This window comes from Lipotes vexillifer, unplaced genomic scaffold, assembly GCF_000442215.2.
Source record: "Lipotes vexillifer unplaced genomic scaffold, Lipotes_vexillifer_v1.1 scaffold1091, whole genome shotgun sequence".
NCBI classification, from domain to species: Eukaryota; Metazoa; Chordata; class Mammalia; order Artiodactyla; family Lipotidae; genus Lipotes; species Lipotes vexillifer.
In genome coordinates this window covers 626,685-654,635 of record NW_006773710.1, presented here as the reverse complement: position 1 = coordinate 654,635, position 27,951 = coordinate 626,685, and the positions used below count along the sequence as shown (strand labels likewise).

The following is a 27,951-nucleotide window of genomic DNA, read 5'->3' as shown; positions in this document are numbered from 1 at the left end:
CCCGTGTCCCCTGCATCGGCAGGCGGACTCTCAACCACTGCGCCACCAGGGAAGCCCGAAAATAATTATTTTTGAGATTATTTACAATTCACTTTAATTTAGCACCTAAATTAAGAATTACAACTGTCTGATATACATTTTCATCTTAATTTCTCTCTTCTTCCTCAATTTTTACTGTTCATAGACTTTCAATTACATAAATGTCTCCTTGTTCAGTTATTTTCTTTGTATTCTTTATCACATATTTTGTCTTCTTTCAAAAAGCTTTTCCTTAGAACATAAATATACTCTTGTAAATATAATTCAAAATAATGATACCACCATAAATTATCAGACCAATCTAGATTAATTACACACTGGAATATGAATATTTCCCAGTATATTGTCTTTCTTGATTCAAATATAATGAAGTCTTTCTTATTGTGTTCATTAGGATAATACTCATTTCTTAGAATCGGAGAACGACAGGCAGTCCAAACTAGAATGAACCATTAATAACAAAAGAAGCATTTGGTTCAACGAAATTTTGCTGAAAGTTTGGTTAAAATTAATATAATCCATGACTGTTTTCTAATATTTTAATTTGTTGATATTATAGGTGGTTTTGATACCCTTTATGCTCCTATCTATCCATAATTCATCTTTTTTTCAGAATTTGATGATTATGTCTACATTTAAAGTTTTTCATTTTTACATAATTTTTCTTACTCCACACTTTCTGTTACATTAAAAAACTGGGAGAAAAAACTATCAACAACCTGAAAGGAATGACTCAAAAATGACAAGATCAGTATGTGCATCTTTATATTTCCGGCCTTTTCTCTAATGGGCCTGGAACACTTTTACAATAAGAAAAAAATAAGGAAGTAAAGAACCTATGATATTTCAGTCATCTTACGAGATGGGTGTTCACAGCAAATAAACAAAGAAAAAAATAGTTCCAAAAAATGCAGGATACATAAACAGTATGCCAGTCCCCAGCATACTATCAATACTTCTCCAGTCCTAATGCTTCTAGACCCTCCAGTTTCCAGGATTTAGAAGTATTAGGAAAAGCTTAAATTTGTGAAAAGAGTGGAAGTTCAAATACAGAGATTTTCTACTACTTGCCATTGCCCACAAAATTAGATACTAAATTTGCTAACCGAAACAACATTATTTAGAACAGGCCTCACTAATTATTTAGTATATCATAGACCGTAGTGAGTAAGGAGGAACCAATAGCTCTAGGTTGTTCAATCACTAAACTCTTTTCCCCAAGTTTTTTTATGATCCGCACAGAAATAAAAGAAACACAACCAGCCATGCAGAGTAACCACAGTTGACTTAAATAGGAAGTCAGTTTCTTTTCCCTCATATTTAGGAAAAATTCTAATTCTAAACCTCCCCCCCCATGCTCCAGATTTTTCTTTTATACCTTAAATGTATTTTATAATTTTTTCTTAATCATAGAAGTAATAAAAGGTAATTAGAAAAAAACACAAAAATAAATGAGGAACATCTATAATACTAACTACTAATCCTGCGACAAACATGCAATACGTTCAAACATGGAATATATATTCTAGATCCTACATTTCCAATGTTTAGGTTATTTTAACTTTGTTATAAACCATATAGACTGTAAAAGAGCCATGTTTAAAACAAAGTCCCCTAGTTCAGACCAATTTTATTTAATCCCATCATTCTTGATATTTTTTATTTTCACCAATATCATTGTCTCATTTTCCCCATGTAGATTTGAGATTATCTTAATATCCTCATTTAACAGCATTTTTAAATGTAACTTTGCTCTAAATATTTTTAATTTAGCAATATTAGATATTGTGTGGCTTTGATGGTACCTTTAGCACGTATATTGTCAAAGGCTATTTTTTTAAATTTGCTTTTCAGTAGCAGTATTTGATACGCTTATATCATTATATCACTCATTTTATTGGATAGCAGCAAGTACGATATTTTAAAATATGAAATTTTGATATTTTTACTTACATTTCTTCCTTGGAGGAGAATTCAGTACATGTAAGCAGTGAAACCCTGTTTTCTTTAATTTAAAATTATCAACAGGTGTTGCTCTAGAAACATTCCAAACGCGCAAAACACCCACTTGAGAATCTAGTCAGATCAAGAAAAAAGCATTATATTAACAAATTTTATTTGAAACATAAAATGCCTAGATATAAAAGTAATAACAAAATTTCAACTTGCCAGATTTTTAGCACCACTTACTGACATTCTTCACACAGTAATATTATATCATAATACAAAGAAACAGCCAAAGTGATACTCATACTTTCAATTTTTGGCACGTTTTGCCTTTTTTTTTCTGTTCCAAATCCCTTTCTTGGGTGAGAGACTGCCTGCCTTGGGAGCTTCCCCGACAAAGATCATTATGACAATGTGACCACAAAAAAGCACCCCAGGGACACACTTGCTCTAGGAGAGCCAGCCACAGAAAACTTTCCACCTCTACCATTAAGTAATCCTTCACCTTTCGAAATGCTTGTAAACTGCTTCCTTGCTCACTTGCAGCCAAATAAAGACTGCCTGATATACCTGAAGATTAATTAGAAAGCCCCCTCCTTCGAAAAATCCTACCTTAATACGCTACTCTGGAAAGAGTCTGGCAGTTCCTCAAATGATGAAACGCAGAGTCACCGTATGACCCAAAAATTGCACTCCTGCCTATACACCCAACCGAATTACAGACATGTGTCCCCATAAAGCCTGCACACAAATGTTCACAGCAGCATTCATAACCACACAAAACCGGAAACAAGCTAAATGTCTATCAGCTGATAAATGGATAAACAAAACCTGGCATATCCATACAATGGAATATTATTCATCTATAAAAAAGACTGAAGTACTCATCTATGCTACATCATGGATGAACCTTGAAAACTCTACGTTAAGTCAAAGAAGCCAGACATAAAAGGCCTCATGTTGAATGACTCTGCTTCTATGAAACGTCCAGAACAGGCAAATCCACGAAAAGAGAAAGTAGGTTAGTGGTTTACGTACACACATGAGTGACTGAGGGGTGTGGAGGGCGTAATGAAGAGTGACTTGCGGATGGGTACAGGGTTTATTAGGGGGATGAGGAAATGCTCTGGAGTTAAATGATGCTAATGGTCGTAGAACTCTGTGAACATAGAAACCACTACACTGTACGCTTTAAGTGTACACAGTGAGTTTTTATGGTATGTGAATCTCAGCTCAATAATAATAATAATAATAGATATATTATTATTAATATATATCTATCATTAATTATATCCTGTGAAATTAAAGGCAATGAAGATACATCAATAAGAATCCATCTACTTCTTGTGCAGTTTAAGTGCTTAAAGAAGTAAAGACTTCTTTAAAAATGGTGAAAAGATAAAGACTCTTTGTCTTTCATTTTGTACTTAGCAAATATGGGAAGTATTTATACAGTAGCTGAAAGTGCTGTCTCTTAGAGACCTCTCTCTCTCTGAAGCTAAGTAAACGGTAAAAGTAGAGTCATTTAATTCCTAATTACTATTTTAAATTCCCCACCTTCCCATCCCCCATCACTTCTTAGTTTTGCTAATTCTCTTATGATTAGGAAATCATGACTGTCAAAATCCTCAGTGAGGCTAAGAGACTCCTCACCCAGATACACTGTTTTTCTAGCCAGTATTTTTACTGTCACCCTGCCATGGCTGAAATTGAACTGCCTTTGTCTTTTGTATACACACAAACACAGACATGCACACATGTGTGTACATATGTAACATATTCCAATGTTACCAGAAACCTGGAAAACCGGGCCTTCTTTTCATTTTTATTTGTCATTGTGTTAATGGTGCACTGTATAAGTAAAAGTAAATGAGGTATTTACTATAATAATAATGTTTGAGATATTAATAAGTTTTACACAAAGTTAACCAATAAAAGTACAATCTCCCTGATTCAATTAAAGAATATACACATATTTAAACCTCTGGGAGTAGGGTAAAGTTACCTCCAGTTATAAACATGCCAGGAGCACCGGGAACCCAGGCCAAGCACTGCACAGAAGCTACTGCACTGGGAAAATTAAATGTTGTTATGCAACAAAGTGATTCCGAATCTACTAGGCGAATTCCACGATGCAAATTAGCCACCAGGAGGTAATCAGTAGACAGTGGGTCCCATTCCAGGGCTGTAACGGGATCCTCTTCGACGGTCCCTTCAAGAGATTCAGGTCTCAGAACATGTTTCTGACTTTTATTACCTATTAAAATGTAAAGAGCATGATTTTAAACAAAATTTCCAAAATAAGATTAATCATTGAGATCACATGAACTTTCTCCTTGCATACCACTGATCTCTGAGAGTCCTGGGAATAAAAGTCTGGCATTTCTATGCAGAAATCATAACTGACAAGGGAATGCAGGGGAATTAGAGTTTGTCCTAAGGATGAAAGTCGTACTGGACTGCTTTGCCTTGGCATTCCCCAGTACCCTGTATGTTTTTCTATTTGTTACTGAAAAGCTGTAAGAAAAAGACGTAGGAAAATAATATACATCATCTTGTCATCAACTACAATTTCACTGAGTTACAACAGCATAGGGATAGGGAAGTGTTTACCAAAGGGAAGAACATCGTGTTCTGACTAAAAAAGCACAGACTTTGGAGGGCTGCCTGGGTCCAGATACTAGTCCCAAGATACTTAATCTCTGTGTGCTCAGTTTTATATTTTACAGTGGAGAACATAACGATACCAGAGTTTGTTTGTTTTTTCAAGAGTAAACGAGTTAGTTGCTTGAAGTGCTTCGAACAGTGGGGCATAGGATAAACAGCATGCCAGTGTTTATTGTCATCCGTCCTCATTCATCCTATCACTTGTCATATCATAATTCACTCCTGGCTACCAGAACAAAGAGGCAGCCAGAAAAACAGGGAGATGAAACAAGGGAGATTAACTGAAGAAAAGGATCAGCAAACAACCCTCTTATTTCTTCCAAAATATATACACACTGGCGATACGGAAAAAAAGGCCTTTGCTAACGCACCAATGGGGACTCCAATTAAACAGTTCTCTCATTCACAAAAGAAAGGCAGTGAAACACTAAGTTTACAGATTGCAACCTGAACAGAAGTACCAATTATTCCTAAGTACTGTAAACTTTGAAGAAGTATTTTAAAAATAACACTATTGAAAGATACCATAGCTCTTCCTGCAATGTCTTCATTACATACTGTTTTTCAATGTATCAGATTATAAAAGCAGAAAAAATAGATCTCCTTGTATATATAAGATATTTGTAAAGTTAATTGAAAAATCTTATAGTTTCTGGCTTGAGGTTAATTCGTCAGAACATGTTCTTTAAATATAATGTTATTCTTAGGTAGGTAGTATTTTATTTAGATATTTTGCATATATAATCATAGAAGGTGCATGTGAAGCTTCTCTTATTTGACTTTATCCAACTTTTGCAATAACCATCAAGAAAAGTTTGCTTGCTTCTTCTCTCCCAAAATAAGCATCTTTAAAGTTGCTATTTGATAAAACAAATAGTAATGAATATTAATATAGCTGATCATTACAAACCACAGAGAGGTAGAAAAATGATTAACCTAAGTTGTACCAGCTATTTAAGTAATTATGAGGTATTTGAATGTGCCCGTTAGTATCTATGGTTATTAAAAATATTCCAGGGCTTCCCTGGTGGCGCAGTGGTTGAGAGTCCGCCTGCCGATGCAGGGGACACGGGTTCGTGCCCCGGTCCGGGAAGATCCCACATGCCGCAGAGTGGCTGGGCCCGTGAGCCATGGCTGCTGAGCCTGCGCATCTGGAGCCTGTGCTCCGCAACGGGAGAGGACACAACAGTGAGAGGCCCGCGTACCGCAAAAAAAAAAAAAAAAAGTATTTAAAATAAAATGGTCCGATGGATAAAGAAGATGTGGCACATATATACAATGGAATATTACTCAGCCATAAAAAGAAACGAAATTGAGTTATTTGTAGTGAGGTGGATGGACCTAGAGTCTGTCATACAGGGTGAAGTCAGAAAGAGAAAAACAAATACCATATGCTAACACATATATATGGAACCTAAGGAAAAAAAAAAAAAGTCATGAAGAACCTAGGAGTAAGATGGGAATAAAGACACAGACCTACTAGAGCATGGACTTGAAGATACGGGGAGGGGGAAGGGTAAGCTGGGACAAAGTGAGAGAGTTGCATGGACATACGTACACTACCAAGCGTAAAATAGATAGCTAGTGGGAAGCAGCCACATAGCACAGGGAGATCAGCTCGGTGCTTTGTGACCACCTAGAGGGGTGGGATAGGGAGGGTGGGAGGGAGGGAGACACAAGAGGGAAGAGATATGGGAACATATGTATATGTAAAACTGATTCACTTTGTTATACAGCAGAAACTAACACACCATTGTAAAGCAATTATACTCCAATAAAGATGTTAAAATAATAAAATAAAATAAAATAATAAAGTGTTAAAAAAATTTAGAAAACAATAAAATGGCCCGACTTTATCAATAATTTATATAGCTTTTTTTTTCTAACATTAGAAAGATGATTCCCTAAGGAAAGAAAAGATTTATTTGGATGTTCACTGTTTCTTCTGTTCAATTTCAATTTCTTCTTTCTTCTATTAATTTCAGATAAATTGAATGTAATATGCCTTGGGAAAGTAGTTATTCTAATCCATCTACCTAGCGAACCAGGAGTCACATCCATCAACAGAGATACCAATGGCTAAAAGCACGTTTTTCAAATGTCAGCAGTGCTGACTTATAAGTGGAGAACTGATCATCTAATTGTTCAATTTTCTATTATATATTTTGTTATTGTTTATATTAAAAAGATAAACATAAACTAATTTCTCAGACCTTTCCACTGAGCCATGTTAATTAACTAATAGGGCTACAAGGAGTTATTGTTCCTTCTTATCCCAAGTTCAAACTCTTTGCTAAGGGGCTGTGGCAACTTAGCAAGCTCTTTGCTAAGGAGCTGTGAATAGTATTAGTAAGTTATTATATAATCCAGCTGTAGGTCCTTTTTCATTCAGGCCATTTTCTTAGTAAATGTGCAGAATGAAACAACTGACTTTAAAAAGTAAAAATGCAGGAACAATGCCTGACAGGGGTTAACTCAAAGTAAAATCTGCAGAGCTGAGTTAAATGTACTACAATGCCTTACAAATAAGATTTATTTCCAATGGTTATTTGGAATTGGCATAGTGCTGGATAATATCTGTACAACTATTATTTACAAATTAAAATACTGTTAACTTTCTATGCTGTGTAAATAAGAAATTATATATGCTGAGAAAAATAAAATTTAAGAGACCTGACTAGTAAAATTCTTACCTGGTTGAAAAATTGATAGACTTCCATCAATATGACCAAAGACAACTTTCCCCTTTTTCTGGGTATGCCATCTGAATACACAGATATCAGACAGGAAGCTATGGGCTTCTTTGTGCACAGCCACGCCACTGTCTGGTCCTGAGATGGTCCAGATGAACAGTGGGCCTCTCTGGGAAGCAAACGCCACTCTGTCATCCACATTCCAGCACCAGCTGAGAGAGGCAGGCGTCCCTGGAATAAATTAAATACAGATACACAGTAGAGAAACATGGCATAAGATCGTACCGTTAAATGTTACTTGCATCCTACCTTTCTACAACAACTAAAATACAAGACTGTGTTCATTATTTAAGAATATTACCTTCTTACTTGGAAATTTGATTTATAAAGTAACCCTAAAGACTGCAGGGAACATATGCAGGGTACTTCTATGATGAAAAAGTACCTAGTTTCTGGTTTAAAACTACTAACATGATCATATGCTTCACATACTCAAAGAAATGTATAGAGTTCTTTCTTTCTTTCAGAAAACTATATATTAAAGCAATAAATTCTTACTGAGTTTTTGTGTATAAGACCTGCTTTAGGCGTTCTAGGTATGCAAGTTAATATAGGAGACAATTCCTGCTTTAAAGGATCTTAAGTATAAATTGGGGAGATAAGGATTACATTTATGAAAAGGTTGATTTAATAACAACAAAATTAACACTACAAACTACTTCTTATCAGGAGTTGGATTTAAGTCTTAGTTTTGCCTCGGATGATCTAAACAAGCCACTTGACCTCTGTAAACCTGTTTCCTCACATAAAAGAGACATGACTGAAAATAGCTGACCACCTGTTTCACATGAAAGTTAGGGCAAGAGGGCTTCCCTGGTGGCGCAGTGGTTGAGAGTCCGCCTGCCGATGCAGGGGACACGGGTTCGTGCCCCGGTCCAGGAAGATCCCACATGCCGTGCGGAGCGGCTGGGCCCGTGAGCCATGGCTGCTGAGCCTGAGTGTCCGGAGCCTGTGCTCCGCAACGGGAGAGGCCACAACAGTGAGAGGCCCACATACCGCAAAACAAAAAAACAAAAAAACAAAAAAAAAGAAAGGGCAAGAAAAAATAATGAATAGATGAAATAAATGTTATGGTAAATTTATGACTCAGGAGACAGACTGTGAATCTCCCGACATAGAATCGGAATCATCAAACTGAATATGCATATCAGATCGTGTGGAGTTAGGGCCCAGGAATCTATTTTTAACAAGGTTCTCCAAATGATTTTTATGTGTATAATGGTTTGTGACTGTTTGGGCTACTAGCCTGGAAAGAAACTGGATTTGAATTACACCTTGAAGGAACAGCAGAGTTTCAATACGTGGGTCAAGAAGTATTTCCCAGGAAGAGGAAATGCTATGAACAAAGACACAGAGTTGAAAGTCGTTCATTGACCGTAAATTCAATTTGCGTCAGCAGCCTACAATGTGCCAAGAGGCAGAAGCTAAAGCTGATTCACTTGGTTATAAAGCAGAAACGAACACACCACTGTAAAGCAGTTATACTCCAATAAAGATTTTTTTTTAAAAAAAAAAGAGAAAAAAGAAACTGTTTCAGGGCTTGACATACAATGGGAACTCCATAAATACTCACTGAATGAATGAATGAGTACACAAATAAGGCCAATAAAAAAGCTGTTTGGTTTTCGGATACATTAACAGAAGTAGAATTTCCCCAATAAGGGATAAGACATGCTGTATGGGTCAAACCACCACAGCCCACTTGAAGCAAGCCACTGGAATGATGGCTCTCGGAATGTGTGTTTTGAGAAGCACAGCAAGGAAGAGAAAGGACCAGAAACGATGTCCTGTAGTTATAATAGAAAACACTGCTATACTGGCTTGTCACACGCAAGCACTACTAAGAGCTCTACAAATATCCACTCATTTAATTCTCCCAACAATATTCTGAGATAGGCAGGTAGTATTATTCTCCACTGTTAACAGTTGGTTGTTTTTTTTTTCTGAAAGTATTATTAAGTGTGACATTTTTCAGGTTGGTGACAATTTTTTAACCTTTTACATTTAAACAAAGTAATACTCATTTTCTTTTAAGTGACTTTTTTAATATTAAGAAAAAAGAATGATGAAGTAAAAAGAATACAGAGGCATGTTCAAGTTCAACAGCCGGATGTGGAAGTTCTAATATTTATTTTCTTTTAAGTTGACAATGCAAACTTCTACTTTGTTTAAACTGGATTCTGAAAAGAAAAAAAGGAGTCTAAGCCTTTTCAAAGGGGTTTATTTTAAATAAAAATGACCAAAAATATTCATAATTTTTGCAAATAAAATATCAAAACTTTCAATCTTCAAATTAAGGTCTTTGAAAACAACATGAGGAATTTACTCTGAAATTTTTCAGAAAAAGGAAAAACATATAAAACTGATCAAAACTGTTACCACAATTATTTAATCATTCTACACATGTTAATGAAAAAGTCTTATTTAATTGCATATTCAGTGGCAAAGGAAGCTATGATGCACACAGCTGATGAACAAAAATCTCTTCCACAATGAATGGATGTGATGCATATGGTGTTTGATGACAAATCAGTGGACAAACTAGGTAATGATACCATAATATGCTGTCTAATCTGTCCTTCTGCATAACATTTAGAAAGTGTTATCATGCAGTTATCGTCTAGTATAGATTTTGTGTGACAACTTTATAAGCACAATGGCATTGTATAACATTTTTAGTTTATGTCGCATAAAATATGGAAAGAATTTTAAGGAGTATTTATTGTGTTATTTAAAATTAATCTCACACAAAGCTGTATTTAAAGTATTGGGAAAGTGTACTGTTGATCAATATAAACAATACTGGTAAAACCGTAGGATCTGTGATTGGTGGAGAAATGGCTATGACCGGAAAAACATGAAATCTTGATTGAGGCTATTAATCACTGTTTATACACCACAAAGCTTTGTACCAAACCTAATTTGGCTTTTTCTCATTGGAGTATTGAAAACCTTAAGGAAAACTGTTACTTACATTAATGGAAGCTCACTGAATAGATGACTTTTTAAAAGATTTTGCTCAGAGATTGAAGCAAACTACTCACTGTCTAATACTGAAATTCACTGGTCGCTGCAAGTGAAAATAATAAGCAGCATAATATGAACTTGGGAAGGAGATGCTCATTTTCCTAGCTGAAGATATTTGGTAAATATTTTTTAGGACAAAAGTTACATAACAAAATTGGTGTATTTTTCGGGTGTTTTCAGCATTCCTAACGACCTAAATTTGAAAAGACAAGGGAAAAGCCATACTCAATCTATGTCGAACATATCCAAAGGTTCCAAAAGGCATCATTATTGTTATATTGGAAGCAAGATTTAAATACAATTGCCTATGACTTCTCAATATTGTTGTTACACACTGAAAAGAATATTATAAAGAAACTCTGTGAAAACTAAAGTTTGTGACGCTGTCACATCTCAGTTTACTATCTCAAAGTTACAACCAGTATTTTTTAGAGAAAAGGCTGAATACAGAAAATATATCCAGCAGTAGCTTTCAAAAACATAATCAGTAATTGAGCTACACTCAGCACTCAAAAAGAGAACTGAATTATTATGACATTTAACACAGAAAAATGACTATTTAACTTCATCATCATTATGGGGTAAGATGCTAGGTAGAAAGAAAGTAATGATATTATGCCATTCACAAAGATCTATTTGCATAAACTAGAACTTTCTACTTTGACCTAAAAATATAGGAAAGAAGTCAACTCAGCAGAGCAGTGACTACATGCATCATACTGTCTTTGTATGTTTCAAGCAGGGCCAATTGTCTCATTGAGAAAATTGTATCTAATTATTTCATTGAGAAAATTGTATCTAATTATTATGTTTACATTTATTTTGGAATTTTAATATTATATTTAAATATTAATAAAGTTATTTGGTGTTGACTGTTTTTTAATTGATCAGTGTACTAAGTCTGATAATTTCATGAAATTTTGTTTCAGTTTTGTACACATGCACATACACAATAATGAGTCATGATGTGAAATGTGTTTCTTATATAGATTACCATTAGAAAGCTTTAAAAACACTACTTTAAAACTTGAGCTAATTGAAATAAAATATTTTGTTTATTGAAATAATAGGAAAAAACTGAGGTATAATTCACATGTAACATTCTATTTATTTTCATTCAATAAAATAAATCCCAGTTATAGGTATACCTTTTGTATTGTCGAGTTTAGCAATGACTTTTTGTTCTGCAACATTCCAAATGATCACTAAATTATCGGTACTGCCACTTGCAAACAGATCAGGGTTATGTGGACACCAAGAGATAGCTGTGATTGTTTTTTTATGTTCAGACATAATTGCGTGAAGTTTGAATTCATTATAACGGTGATCCAACTAAAAAATATATAAATAAAACATGTCAGTGCTTCTTTCTATGTAATACACTTTCCATTAATAATCACATTATTTTTAAAAAGCTACATACATGAAAATTAGTACACCTAATAACAAGATATGAACATAATTCAAGCCTTGGTCTACTTTCAAGTGAATTCAAATGTATTCAATTTGAAAGAAACCATTTTTCAAAAAAATAAAAGAGAATTGAAATTAAACATACCAATTTTTAAAAGAAGAAACAATAAATGTTGTACATTTAAATATGCATAATAATTCAGAGACTTATTTTCCATAGCTCTCTCTATTTATGAGGGCAAAACACCTTGTTCTTAAAATATTTTTTCTGCAAATTTTTAACTTACATTTGAGTCAAAAAAATGTAGGTTAAATAAGCCAGCTGCTCATTACTACATTATTAAGACGTCCAAAGTTTGCAGAGCAATGGTAACATTTGGACCTGTTTTATGTTATTGGTTTTTGGAAGGGGCATTATGTTGTGTTTTTATACGTAAGTGGACAAAAGGAATAGCCTAGTTTTTCCTATTTCCTTTGTAAATGTGCCATTAATTAGTGGATCAATTCATCTTTCTATCACTTTTAACATGTTTGAGATGTATATACTGTATATGTCATTTTGTTGAACCTGGTTTTTCCCTTTAACACATAACAAACCTTTCACAGTGTTATATAAGAGTTTCTCAAATCATTATCATATTAACTATTAACTACACCAACCTTTCTTTAACCGTATACTTGCAGTAAAATCCTAACTGCTAACACAGCCTTCAAAGCCCAGCATCACGAACCTCTGCTTTCGGGCCAGTCTCATTTGGTTTCATGCTCTTCCCTGGTTACTCCGACATCCTTGTTCCTCTAATACAGCAAAATCATTTCTGCTTTAGGGCTTATGCTTGCTGTTCCCTTGGCCTCGAATGCTCTCCTCACTGATTTGCTCATGGTTTTTCATTCTCCTGTTTGGGTCTCAGTTCAAAAACTCCACTTTAGAGAGGTGTTTTCTGACCACGGTAGCTAAATAAATTCATATTCCTCCCCAGAACCTGTCTCATGACTTTCACTATCTTTTTTAAAAACTGAGGTATAATTCACATGTAACATTCTATTAGTTTCATGTGTACAACATAATAATTCAATATTTATACATATTGCAAAATAATCACCACAATAAGTCTAGTTAACACCCATCACCACACATAGTTGCAAATTTTTTTGTGATACTTTTAAAATCAACTTTCTTTTAAAATCAACTTTAAAATCAACTTTCTTAGCAACTTTAAAATATACAATACAGTGTTGTTAATTACACTCACCATTCTGTACCTTACATCCCTATATTTGTTTTAAAGCTGGAAGTTTGTACATTTTGACCACCTTCACCAATTCTGCCCTCCCTCACTCCCCACCTCTGGCAGCCACCAATCTGTTCTCTGTATCTGTGAGCTTGGTGTTTTGTTTTGTGTTTCAGATTCCACATAAGAGTGAGATCATTTGGTATTTGTTTTTCTCTATCTGACTTATTTCAGTTAGTATAATTCCCTCAAGGTCTCTCCATGTTGTCGCAAATGACAAAACTTCCTTCTTTCTTTATGGCTGAATAATATCCGTGTGTGTGTGTGTGTGTGTGTGTGTGTGTGTGTGTGTGTGTACACACATACCACATCTTCTTTATCCATTCATCACTGATGAACATTTAGGTTGCTTCCATGTCTTGGCTATTGTAAATAGTGCTGCAATGAACATGGAGGTGCATGTATCTTTTCAAGTTATTGTTTTGGTTTCCTTTGGATAAGTACCCAGAAGTGGAATTGCTGCATCATATAGTAGTTCTATTTTTAATTTTGGGGAAATTTTTCATACTGTTTTCCATAGTGGCTGCACCAATCTACATTCCCACCAACAGCACACAAGGGTTCCTTTTTCTCCACATGCTCACCAACCCTTGTTATTGCTTGTCTCTTAAATAACAGCCATTCTAATAGGTATGAGGTGATATCTCATTGTGGTTTTGATTTGCTTTCCCCTAATGATGAGTGAAGTTGAGTACCTTTTCATGTACCTGTTGGCCATCTGTATGCCTTCTTTGGAAAACTGCCTATTCAGGTCCTCTGAACATCTGGTTTTTTTCTGTTGAGTTTTATGAGTTCTTCATACATTTTGGATATTAATCCCTTATCGTATATATGATTTGCAAATATTTTCTCCCATTCAGTAGGATGCCTTCTCATTTTGTTGACGGTTTCCTTTGCTGTGCAGAAACTTTTTAGTCTGATGTACTCCTTCTTGTTTATTTTTGCTTTTGTTGCCTTTGTTTTTGGTGTCAATGACTATCTTATTATCTGTTTTCCATCTTTATAGAACACATTTCTTCCTAAAACTTTTATTTATTCATTTGTTTACTCATTTATTTATTATCTCTCCCTGCCCCCGTCCTTCCTAAGAATATGAATTCCATGAGCAGAATTTGCTTGGCTTGTTCTGGTTGCATTCCTAGTGCCTAGTAATGCTTGGCCAATAGAAGAGATTCTGTTAATACTGTTGAAAGAATGAGCTGCTGTGCTATTGTTTAACATTTAAACAACTTTTAACTTTTGCTATCACAAATAATGCTGTAGCAAATATCTCATATATAAAAATTTGACTAATGATCTAATTATTTCCTAAGGCATTACCTTATATAATTCCTGTATTTTTTTACTCCTTGAACTTCATCTATTCCTGAACAACTCTTGAAGAACTATTAAAGATGACTCAGTACCAATCAGCTTTCATCCGATTAGTGTTACAACTATAGCAACTTTAGATTGGGCTGTTTAAAGATATAAATGCATTTTCTGTACATTTAGGGATGAATAGGTTTGTAAGTTTTAAAGTATTCAGGGATTTAGGTTACCTATGGTAGATATTGTGAATGTGTCTAATGAATCTAATAGAAAAAAACTGCTGTATAAGTTAGACATTCAGTGAAAGAGTCTATGAATACAAGGAATGTATGAAGCCATTTTGCACATCAGTGATCTTCTCTGACTTTACAAATTATCCATATGGGATCTTAAGCACAATATAGAATACTGAACTATTTGTAGGGATTAATTCAGTAATACATTCTTATTATATTTTCAATTCAGTATTATAAGACTGTACTGTTACAATGAGTTGGGTCATAAACTACTCTACTTTTAGAATAGTTAATATATTAGTGCATTACAATTCAATGGTTCAAGAAAAATGCTAGTGGCATGTACACATATAATAGTTCAGAAAAATCTGAAATTACATCAGTCATCATAGAGAGTGTGATGGACTCAGATTTTGTGCACTGACACTCGGTGTTATTTAATAAATATTCCCTCTAAAAAGAATCATAATATTTCATACGGCAAAATTTTCAAAGCACTTTAATTTAGATGTTCACATTTAAAATAATACTTATTAATATAAGTTTAATTAGTATCAATGTCACTATTTAATCATGTAATTTTCAACGCATATTTTGAAACACAGCTTTTCAGCAAACTCTGTAATTAACTGCCACCTAAGTTTATTTGTATTAACTTCTAAATCAGGGTAATTTTTAGTTTGTTTTAGTCTTTAATAACACGCAAACTTCCTTCATGGGTTTTTTAGATTAATACTTTTAGCTTAATCTTCCTAAGTATTCAAGTCATAAAATGTCATCATTAAACAAGATATATGCAAACATTAAAAAAATTAAGTTTCGCCTTCATCCACTTTCTTACCTTCCTGACTCCTTAGAGGAATAGTTTTCCCTGCCTGATAATTTCTTCTTCTTTAGGAGGAAGTAAAAGACAAGACAATAGGGACCAAAGATTAAGGGAGACATTTCTTAAGAGGAAGCTTAGCAACACACATAGGGTGGTAAAGAGATAGATGGCAAAACCAAAGGGGCATTTAGAAGGCTTGCTCCTGTCTTCTGGGGAACGGGAAGTGAAAAAAAAAATGTGAGTTATATTGAAATTGCATTTTGTTTGCTAGATATTTCCTCAATCTTGAGAAATGGACTACATAAAATCTTAGCATTGTGGAAACTTAATTGGTTTATAGATGAATGCTATTATTTCTTAAATTTCCAATAAACTACAACACTATTAGCAATTTAAAGGAATTTTTACTCCAGAATAAAGCAATAATTTTCTTTTCACTCTTAACTGAAATGAGTTGGTATTTCAAGATAAAAAAGAATTCAAGAAACATTTAATAAGTGGTTACTAAGTGCCAGAGAGTGTGCAGTAACTTGAGAATTCAAAGATGAGAAAGACCCATTCTGGTCAATGGAAGCATGTAGAGACGCAATCCATCCCATAAGGTCCTTCACTAAGAACGAGGGAAAAGCAGAATGTGGAAAAGAGCTTATACATTTGAGCTGACATTTGAAAGATGAGAAAACATCTCTGGACAGGCAATGTGGGCAAACTGAAAAATTAGTGCAAGCACAGGCAAGATACAAAAGAGTCTGAGTAGGTTTGGAAAAGGCAATGATCTCAGTGTCTGGAGCACAAGGTGACAGGGAGACGGAGACAGGAAGATCATGAAAGGGGGTCATACGATGAGGTTGGATGTTAATATTAAGGAATGAGGAGCGACTGAAGACTGAAAAGTTTAGATTTGCATTATAGATGATTGACTACACTGAAGGATAAATTAGAGGGAGTCAAGATAGAGGCAAAGAGAATATTAAGAAACTGTTATAGTAGTTTAGGTGAGAAGGATATGAAGAAGGGAGTAAAAGGTACAAAATACCAAAACCAGTCCTGGTTACCTAGGGTGTAGGACATGAGTAGAAGAGGGAGTCAGTGATAACTCTCACATCTGTGGGTTAGACTAATGGTTAGTGGGTGACACTGAAATACTGGCTCCAGGTTTAAGAAGAAAAACTGGACTTGGATTTATGATGCTCATGGCACCTCTATATGAAAAAATTCAGAAGGCCGTTGGCTGTGTAGATTGGGAACTGATAAGAGATGTCTGGATGGAGCCAGCACATGACAAAAGGTAGTGATAAAGGTGTTTATCCCAAGACCATCTCAAAATATGTTATAACTGCACTATTTTTAATAGAACCCTCTCTAAAGGACTACTCACCTCTTCAACTGATAAGACAATTTTCTCGTATTACATGTTACTGAGCAAGGTTTGAAATAAATGGACAAATGAATTCCATTTATTTATATGGGAATATAGTTTAAAAGGATTAAGAACTACTTGTTCACTGTTCATAAAACAGGACCTTTAATTCTTGAAGAAATTCTTTTTGATGAATAGCATCAAAATAGGATTACTAAATCAATTAAGAATTTGCTAATAATTTAATATTATGATATGAGCATTTTCTAAAAGCTTGACTCGTAAAACCAACATAGTATAAATAGCAACAAAATATACAATAAAATACCAATATCAATAAAGTTACAGCATTAAGCTTTTCAAGTATTAATTAAATAGTAATTTTACCTGATAAAAGGAAAACTTGGAAAGAATCAGCATTCTTTTACCTGATAAACATAGATGGCCAGGGTAGCACAGTACGCAAACCTGTCTCCATTGGCAACGCACACATCCTTGTTCCATGGCTGACATCCAGCAGCCAGCAGTCCCACTTGTCTTACCTGGGACATGTTTGCCTTGAAAAACAAATCCAGAGGCATATCAGTCAATTCCATTATTCAATAAACTTCCTCTTCTTCGTTTTACATCTGTTTTCTTCAATCCTTATCTTTACGCCCTGAAAAAATTTTCTACTAGCACTATCAATCTCAGCGTCTACTTTCAAAGAACAGGAGTTGAAATCTCCAAATGTCAACAAACATCAAGGCAGGTCATTTCAATTAAGGAAGCAAGAGATTATAAAATAAATGACAACTGGCATTTGACCAAGGGTTGGTAATCCTACCAGGAGTGACAAGGACCAGAGTGAAATAGAAAGTGCATTTCCTATCTAAAGGGTCTAGTACCACTGGAGAGGGTTACTCCATGTTGCCAGATTTCTGGAACTTCCCAAAGAAATGGAAATATCCAGATGTTTACGTAAACATACCAATTTTTATACACTGGCAATTCCTTCAAGGCAGCAAATTCAAGTGTGAAACACTGTGAGCCAATACAATGTTGGGAGGATTGTGACCTCTGTCTCAGAACTTCAGTCTTCACATTGACGGTACGTCCTCACAAAAACTATTCGAGGTACACAAGGCAGGAATACAAGCTGGGTTAACAGTAGTGTTCATTGTGAAGAGAGGACAGAAGGAAGCTGGAAATTACAGAATATAAATCGTTTATGTGGCAGGGCAGAGGATTTTAGAGTAAACGAGTCAGTTACGTTATATCTCATTTATTTATAAAGCTACTTTCCTCTTTATATCTTTTCTAGTTCGTATTTCCACTTCCTGAAAAGATCTCTTCTTTTTTCCTCTTCTCTTTCTTCTCCAATTTCTATCTTCATCCCATTAAATTCCTTTATCTGGGTGGAACTAGTGATTTCCCCAAAAAAATAAATAATTTGCAGTGAAAACTGGCATGATAAAAAAGCGGTGCAAAAAAGAAACAAACAAAAACAAACAAACAAGCAAACAAAAAAAGCGGTGCTACCAACCTTTCGGTGCTTACAAGTATAAGAAACTGCTACAAATACCTGCTTTCTTCCTCCTCTAATGACACCTAGCATTCTGGATAAATTTTAAAAGTACACTTTTTTTCAATTAGTAATGTTATGACAATATTACTTTTCATTGAAAATATACATTATTTCAACCACATGTGAATTAAATAGGCTGTTATAGTTTATCCTTGGTATGTAAGATAACTATTAATGTTTGTGTGTAAACAAATTTTGAGTTTATATTTGGAAAAGCAACATAAGGGAAAGATATTTAAATATACAAGCAGAATGGAGTCATTTAATTTTCACTTTCTTCTAACTCTGTTTTACTTTTTTAAAAATTAATAAACTTTATTTTTAGAGCAGTTTGAGGTTTACAGCAAAAATGAGTAGAAATTACAGAGATTTTCATTTGCCCCCCAGTTCCCCAACACACACAAGCTCCGCCACTATCAACATCCCTACCAGATGGTACATTTGTTATAATGATGAACCTACCCTGACACATCATTACCATCCGAAGTCCAGAGTTTACATTAGGGTTCACTCTTGGTGTTGTACATTCTACGGGTTTTGACAAATGCATAATGACATGCATCACCATTGTAGCATCATACAAAGTAGTTTCACGTAACCATTGATCTTTTTACTGTCTCCACAGCTTTGCCTTTTCCAGAATATAGCTGGAAATCATACAGTATGGTGTTTTTTCCAGATCGGTTTCTTACACTTAGTAATATGTAGTCAATGTCTTTTCATGGCTTGATAGCTCATTTCTTCTTAGCACTGAATAACAGTCCATTGTTTTGATGTACTGTGGTTTGTTGACCCATTCACCTATTGAAGGACATGTGGTTGTTTGCAAGTTTGGGCAATTATGAATAAAGCCACTATAAACATCTGTATGCAGGTTTTTGTCTGGACGTAACTTTTCAATTCATTTAGGTAAATAAGAAGCAGTGGAAAAGGAAGAGATTGCTGGATCCTGGTAAGGGTATGTTTATTTTGTAACAAACTATCGAACTGTCTTCCAAAGCGTCTGCCCCATTTTGCATTCCCACCAGCAATGAATGAGAGTTCCTGCTGCTGCACATCCTCACCATCCTTCGGTGTTGTCAGTGTTTTAGATGGGCCATTCGAATAGGCACGGAGTAGTAGCTCACTGTCGTTTTAATTTGCAATTCCCTAATAACTTATGATGTTGGACATCTTTCCATAGCTTACATGTCGTCTTCTTCAGTGAGGTGTCTTTTCAAGCCTTTTTCCCTTTTATTTTTATTGAAGTATATAGTTGATTTACAATGTTGTGTTAGTTTCAGATGTACGGAAAAGTGGTTCATATATATACATAGATTTGTGCATGTATTATTTTTCAGATTCTTTTCCATTTTAGGCTATTACAGGATATTGACTATAGTTCCCTGTGCTATACAGTAGGTCCTTGTTTTTTTTTAATTGGGGTGTTTGTCTTTTCTTGTTGAATTTTAAGAGTCCTCCACATATTCTGGGTAACAGTTATTAGATGGTCTTTGGCAAATATTTTCTCCCAGTCTGTGGCTTGTCTTCTTTTTCTCTTGACACTGTCTTTCACAGAGGAGAATATTTTAATTTAATAAAGTTTAGCATTCAATTATTTATTTCATGGATGATGCCTTTGGTGTTGAATCTAAAAATTCATGGCCATACCCAAGGTCATCTAGGTTTTTCTCTTATGTTATCTTCTAGGAGTTTAATAGTTTTGTGTTTTACCTTTTTAGGGTCTAAAATCCATTTATGAAAGACGTAAGGTCTAGTCTAGATTAATTGTTTTGCATGTGGATGTCCAGTTCTACTACCATTTGTTAAAAAGACTATCTTTTCTCCATTGTATTGCCTTTGATCCTTTGTTGAAGATCAGTTGATTATGTTTATGTGGGTATATTTACGGGCTCTCTATTCTGTTACACTGTTGTCTATTCTTTTATCAATACTACACTGTCTTAATACTGTAGCTTTACAGTAAGCCTTGAAGTTGGGTAGTGTCAGGCCACTGACTTTGTTGCTCTCGTTCAACACTGTGTTAGCTGTTTTGGGTCTTTTGCCTTTCCATATAAACTTTAGAATCAGTTTGTCAATATCCAAAAAAAAAAATAACTTCCTGAGATTCTGGTTGGGATTTTATCACATCTATAGATCAAGTTTTAGCAATAAGTGACATCTTGACACTATTGATTCTTTCTATCCCTGAACATGGAATATCTCTCCATTTATTTAGTTCTTTGATATCTGTTTGTCTGAGTTTCATTGTTTTTCTCATATTGATCTTGTACATATTTTGTCAGATTTAAAGCTCAGTATTTCATTTTTGGGGTGCTATCGTAAATGGTAATGTGTTTTAAATATCAAATTATACTTGTTCATTGCTGGTACACAGGAAAGTGATTGACTTTTTTTATATTAATCTTGTATTCTAAAATCTTGCTAAAATCACTGTATTGGTACCAGGAGGTTTTTTTCTTCGCAGACACTAAAGTCATCTGTGAACAAAGACAGTTTGATTTCTTCCATGCCAATCTGTATACCTTTTATTTCCTTTTCTTGTCCAGTCACATTACGTAGGACTTCAGTACAGTGTTGAAAAGCAGTGGTGAGAGCAGACATCCCTGCCTTGTTCCTGATCCTAGCAGGAGAATTTCAAGTTTCTCACCATTAAGTATGATGTTAGTTACAGGGTTTTTGCTCTTTATCAAGATGAGGAATAATTACGTTCTTTGTCAAGTTGAGGAACTTACCCTCTATTCCTAGGTTGCTGAGAGTTTTCATCATGAAGGAGTTTTGGATTTTGTCAAATGATTTTCAGCATCTGTTGACACACAGGTCTATTCAGGTCTAGATACAAGTCTACACAGATTGTCTATTTATTCTTGTGTGAGTTTTGGCAAACTGTTGTCTTCAAAAACTAGGTCCATTTCATCTAGGTTATCAAATTTGTGGGCACAGAATTATCCTTTTAATGTCCATAGGATCTGTAGTGATACCTCTTCTTTCACTACTAATATTAGTAATATATTTCTTCTCTTTTTTCTTCTTAAGCAGCCTGGCTAAAGGCTTATAAACTTTATTGATCTTTTCAAAGAAGCAGATTTTAGTTTTGTTTTCTCTATTGATTTTCTATTTTCAATTTCATTAATTTCTGCTCTAATTTTTATTATTTCTTTTATTCTGCTTACTTTGAATTCAATTTGCTCTTCTTTTTCTAGTGTCCTAAGGCAGAAGCTTAGAAGCTTAGATGACTGATTTTAGATCTTCCTTTTTTTCTAAGAAATGCATTAAATGCTATAAATTTCCCTCCAAGCCCTGCTTTTGTGGGCTTTTACTTCATTAAGTTGTATTTTCAATTTCTTTTAGTTCAAAATAATTTTTAATTTCTCTTGAGAGTTCTTCTTTGATCCATGTGTTGTTTAGAAAAGTGTTGTATCTGGGGGTTTTCCAGCTATGTTTCTGCTACTGATATCTAGTTTAGTTCCATTGTCTCAGAGCAGACCTGTATTATTTCTATACTTTTAAAATTTGTTAAGGTGTGTTTTTTGGTCCAGAATATGGTCTAGGCTGTGAATGCTCCTTGTGAGCTTGAGAAGAATGTGTAATCTGCTGTTGTTGGATGGAGTAGCCTATAGATGTCAATTATATCCAGTTGATTGAAGATGCTCTTGAGTTCAGCTATGTCCCTACTAACTGTCTGTCTGCCAGATCTGTTAAATTCTTACAAAGGGATATTAAAGTCCCCAACTATAATAGTGGGTTCATCTATTTCTCCTTGCACTTCTATCAGCTTTGCCTCATGTATTATGATACTCTGTTATTAGGAGAATACACATTAAGGATTGTTATATCTTCTTGGAATACTGACCCCTTGATTATTATGTAATGCCCCCCTTTATCCCTGATAGCTTTCCTTGCTCTGAAGTCTGCTCCATCTGAAATTAAGACAGACATGTCTACTTCTTTTGATTAGTGTTAGCATGGTATATTTTCTCCATCCCTTTACTTTTAATCTATATGTCCCTTTATATTTAATGTGAATTTCTTGCAGAAAACATATAGTTGGGCCTTGTTTTTCGATCCACTTTGACAACCTCTGTCTTTTAATTGGTGCGTGTAGATCATCAACATTCAAGGTGATTATTGATATAGTTGGATTAATATCTACTATATATTTACTGTTTCATTTTGTTGCCCTTGATCTTTGGTCCTGTTTTTGTGTCCCACACTTTCTCTTTCTTTTGTGGTTTCAATTGAGTACTTTGTACGACTCAATTTTTCTCCTTTCTTAGCATATCAATTATACCTCATTTAAAAACATTTTAGAGCTTCCCTTGGTGACGCAGTGGTTGCAAGTCCGCCTGTCGATGCAGGGGACACGGGTTCGTGCCCCAGTCCAGGAAGATCTCACATGCCGTGGAGCGGCTGGGCCCGTGAGCCATGGCAGCTGAGCCTGCGCATCCGGAGCCTGTGCTCCACAACAGAAGAGGCCACAACAGTGAGAGGCCCGCGTACCGCAAAAAAACAAAACAAACAAACAAAAAAAAACATTTTAAGTTCTTGTCCTAGATTTTGCAATATACATTGACAACTAATCCAAGTCTACTTTCAAATAATACTATTCCACTTCTCAGTACCTTATAAAAACAAAATAATCCTAATTCCTCTTTCTCATCTCTTGTATCATTGATGTCATTCATTTCACTCACACATAAGCATACCTGACACATATATATGTATGTATGTGTATGTGTGTGTGTGTACACACATAAGCTTACGTAATCAAAGACATTGTCACTATTTTCATTTTGAACAAACTGTTATTTGTTAGGTCAATTAAGAATAAGGAAATGAAAGTTTTTATTTTACCATCACTTAGTCATTCTCCACTGTTCTTCCTTTGTTTATGTAGATCTGAATTTCTACCTATATAATTTTCCTTCTCTCTGAAGAACTTTTTTTTTTAACATTTCTTGCAAGGCAGGTCTACTGGCAACAAATGCCCCAATTTTTGTTTGTCTAAGAAAGTCTTTATTTCTCTTTCACTTTTGAAGGATAGTTTCACAAGGTACAGAATTCTAGGCTGGTGTTTTAGTTCTCTCAACACTTTAAACGTTTCATTCCACTCTCTTCTTGATTGCATGGTTTCTGAGAAGTGGATATAATTCTGACCCTTGCTCTGGCTTCTTTTAAGATTTCTCTTTGTCTTTGATTTTCTGAAGTTTGGATATGATTTTCCTAGGAGTATTTTTTTTTGGCATTTATCCTGCTTAGTGTTCTCCAAACTTCGTGGATCTGTGGTTTGGTGTCTGATGCTAATTTTAGGAAATTCTAAGTCATTATTGTTTCAATTATTGCTTCTGTCCCTGTCTTTCTTCTTCTGGTATTTCCGTTATGTATATGGAAATGTAGTTGTACATTTGTAGTTGTCCCACAGTTCTTGGACATTCTGTTCTGTTATTTTTTCATTTTTTTCTCTTTTCTTTTTAGTTTTGGAAGTTTCTATTGTCATATTCTCAAGCTCAGAGATTCTTTTCTCAGTCATGTCCAGTCTACTAATGAATCTATTAAAGGCATTCTTCATTTCTGTTACAGTATTTCTGATCTCTTGCATTTCTTATTGATTCTTTCTTAGAATTTCCATCTCTCTGTTTAAATGATCCATCTGTTTTTCCATGTTGTCTACTTTTTTCATTAAAGCCCTTAACATACTAATCATACTTTTAAAAAGAATTATTGGTCGGATAAATTCCAACATCCCTGCCGTATCTGACTTTGGAGCTGATGCTTGTTTAATCTCTTTAAACTGTGTTTTTTGCTTTTTAGTGTGCCTTGTGATTTTTTGTTGAAAGGAGAACATGATGTTACTGGCTAAAAGGAACTGGTAAGCAGACCTTTAGTAATGTAATGTTAAGTTGTGGGCGAAGAGAAAGCATTCTGCGGTCCTATGATTAAGTCTCTGTCTTCTGATGAGCCTGTGGCTGTGGAATGGGAATTTCACCAGTTTCTCAGGGATCTTTCTCCCCTAGGTGGGACAGAATAGCTAGTTAGCAGGGACTGGGTATTTCCCTTCCCCCAGATAGGTTAGGTGCTGATATAATCTCTGCAGATCAGGCTCTGGTAAAATAGTTTCTCCTCACGGGCAGCCTTGTTAAGAAGAAGACTGCTCTGACATATTTCGAAACAATTCCTTTTCCTCTCCCTTTGCCAGAAGCATGAAGGGATCTTTCTCTGATATTTACTGTGAAAACTTGGTAAAGGTCCTGGAGGTAAAACTCAGAAAATCCTGGAGCCCTCCTTATTACTCCCCACCCCCACACCGCCCTGAGTTTTTAACTCTCGGACTTGATATATGAGCCTCCAGCAACTCATCAATTACAGTTCAGGTTTTCCACTCTGGCTCTGGTTCCCACAGAGGTTTCTGCTCTGGTGCATTGTGATTCTCTGTATCTGCCTGTCTGTCTCTCCAGTCTGGGGCAGCAGCGGTTTGCCTTGTGACCTCACTTCTCTTATGAATCTAAGAAAAGTTGTTGATTTTTCAGTTTTCATTCTTTTGTTTTGTTTTAGGCCAGAGTGAAGACACAATACATACATTATAATTACACTGAAGTGTAAGTGTATGAAATGTAAAAAAGCAAGTTATAAGAGTATATTTGCATTAGATTTGTAGTAAAGCTCACCTCTGAATATGCAAGATTATATGACATAAGCATGAAATTTAAATATAGCTAGAGTTACAATACTGCCAAAAATAAAATTATAAAACTAAGTTAGGGCTTCCCTGGTGGCGCAGCGGTTGAGAGTCCGCCTGCCGATGCAGGGGACACGGGTTCGTGCCCCGGTCTGGGAAGATCCCACATGCCGCGGAGCGGCTGGGCCCGTGAGCCATGGCCGCTGAGCCTGTGCGTGCAGAGCCTGTGCTCCACAATGGGAGAGGCCACAACAGTGAGAGGCCCACGTACTGCAAAAAAAAAAAAAAAAAAAAAAAACTAAGTTAAAATCAAGTTCATAGGGCTTCCCTGGTGGCGCAGTGGTTGAGAGTCCGCCTGCCGGTGCAGGGGACACGGGTTCGCGCCCCAGTCCGGGAAGATCCCACATGCCGTGGAGCGGCTGGGCCCATGAGCCATGGCAGCTGAGCCTGCGCATCTGGAGCCTGTGCTCCGCAACGGGATAGGCCACAACAGTGAGAGGCCCGCGTACCGCAAAAAAAAAAAAAAAAAAAAATCAAGTTCATATACATGTGCTGTGTGTGTAGAAATATATACATATGCCATAAATATTAATTATATCAAAGTATAAAGGCCACTTCAGTGATCTAAAGATAAAACTCATACTTGTATGTGACTTTTTTCAAACACTACATTTCTAAATTATAATTTTTAGCTCAAAAACCAACTTATCTTTTCCGGTAAGCGTTAAAAATATAACAATGGAAAAATCTGGTATTCTGAATGCTGCTTATATAGGGTATATGTGCACATATATATCATCTGAAAAATTTTAAGCTGGAATTTTAGAAGAAATTAAATAATCATGTTTCAATTTTCATTATTTAGAATAAGCTGTTTCATTGTCATCTAAGTCTGTATAAGAACTGATCAAAACTTGAGCCAAGAAAATCTTAAACTCATGAAGAGGATATGGTAATTTTAGGGTTGGACTATATTTATATATGAGAATAGTTATTCTTTTAATATGTCTCAGAACAAGGAATTCACTTATAAAGGCCATAGTTTATTAAAGGGCAGATTGGGGTTATGGTGGAGGGAAGGATTTTGAATCCTCAAAATCTCCATGAGCTGCCTCAAAATCACTAAAAAGAGACACACAATTTTAGCAAAACGCATTTTCTTAAAATCAGTCACCCCCTCCCTCCAAATTAGATTGTCATCCCTTTCCTTTCCCATAGAGGAATATACGCACTACACTTGAAAAATAAAAGCCTTCTGTTTGAACATCAGAAATGCACTGTTATTACATTTTAAATGCACACACACAATATAAAAAAGGATGCTGGCATTACAGTGCGTGCACGCGTGTCTGTGTATGTGTGTATGTGTGGGTGTGTGTGTGTGTGTGTGTGTGTGTCCAGCACAACTTCAAATACTGCTATTAAACTCATAAGCTGAAATATTTCTATCAATCATTATGGTTAAGGCTGGAATTCGGGATGGTGAGCTACCCAGTAATTCTCAACCTCCCTTCTGAAGAATGCTTTAGGATCCATACCATGAGGGTTATTCTCCAGAGTTAGATATTTACTGGCTCCTGAGATGTTTACCAGCTTGTTTCACAGCTGAAAAAAAAAAATTCTGAAGAAGAAAACCCAAGAGGCTTAAACTGCTGAGGATTTACAACTAAAAAGATAATCTAAAAGAAGTAAAATGCTGAGGAAATATCTTTGATTGATGTGATTAGAACAGTACCCTGAAGAAGTAAGGAGGAATGAAGAAAACTTCAGCGCTGCATGTCTTTAGTAGTACACGCCCTCTAACAACAATGGGAATAAAGCTGGTAAAACTCCATCAAGATATTCTGGCTCTTTTGTTCCACTCATTAGTGAAAAGAAAAATCCACAAATCTCCTTCATTTAAATAATTAAGAAATCCTTCATTTAAAATCATTTAATAATCAAAGAGAAATCTTATGTTATTCTAAACTAAATCCATTCTGATAAGGTGCATTTAAAGATGGCAGTTTTCTGCTATTGCAGTAGAAATAGATGAGAATAGCTATGCTACGCAAAAGTTGCCATAGTAACAATGCAAATCGCTTTGAAGCATAATTAATTGCCTAAAAATTTACCAAATGGAACATGGCACTCTTCTTCAGAACATTTTTTCATTTTCTTTTACAATATTATTAGAATACATGGTATTACCATACATATTTCTATCATAAAATTATGTAAAATTACTTTCTTGAAATTATTGCTATTTTCATACATTAATCTCATTAGAAAGAATCCTATTTTATCTTTAAAGCCTAAAGACAATCTGAACACGTTAAGAATTCATCTGAAATCAGGATAGAAAAAAACACATTTTCTTCAATAAATGACTATCCTTATATATTGTCTTACCTCTGCTTTTAAGTCTATCAGATAAGTAACCTATTTACCCTCAGAATCCTGCAATGCAAAAATGTCCACAATATAAATGACACAGAAATACAGCTGCATGAGGAATGAAGCAGAAAAAATCACAGAAAATTATAATTACAACGTAAATATATCTTACTCTTTGTAGTCCTTCATAGCAATCATCTTGCTCAAACCAATGTGAAATGTAAGTCATCCAAGCCATAGAATGTTCCTACTTCAATCAAGGCAATTGGAAACCGGCTTCAGAACAGTCAGCACCTAAAGTCATAACAATGTGTTTCAACCGAATGGGTTTACCAAACTCTGCCTTATGAAATGTTGTCCAGTACAAGAAACTAGAAGTACATACACATTTCAGCTGAAACAGTTTTAATAATTTATAAATAACAGTGTCTGTAAAAATAATGCTAAAGCAGAAAAGGTAA

The 27,951-nt window shown here is 35.1% G+C and overlaps 1 protein-coding gene across 2 annotated transcripts in view; it reads right to left on the bottom strand.

Annotated features, from left to right (window-relative positions):
* The window catches only part of WDR17 (WD repeat domain 17), a 70,998-nt gene extending 43,270 nt beyond the window's left edge, over positions 1–27,728 (bottom strand). The window contains exons 1-6 of one of the 2 annotated variants that reach the window (XM_007448453.1): positions 27,663–27,728; positions 17,300–17,428; positions 11,582–11,765; positions 7,347–7,577; positions 3,992–4,243; positions 1,993–2,115 (exon numbers count right to left, since the gene is read on the bottom strand). In XM_007448453.1, coding sequence (XP_007448515.1) covers positions 1,993–2,115; positions 3,992–4,243; positions 7,347–7,577; positions 11,582–11,765; positions 17,300–17,428; positions 27,663–27,728 — 985 coding nt within the window. Of the gene's footprint in view, positions 1–1,992; positions 2,116–3,991; positions 4,244–7,346; positions 7,578–11,581; positions 11,766–17,299; positions 17,429–27,662 lie in introns of those variants that run through there. The other variant, XM_007448454.1, reaches the window with a different exon arrangement.
* Positions 27,729–27,951: the final 223 nt, after the last annotated feature.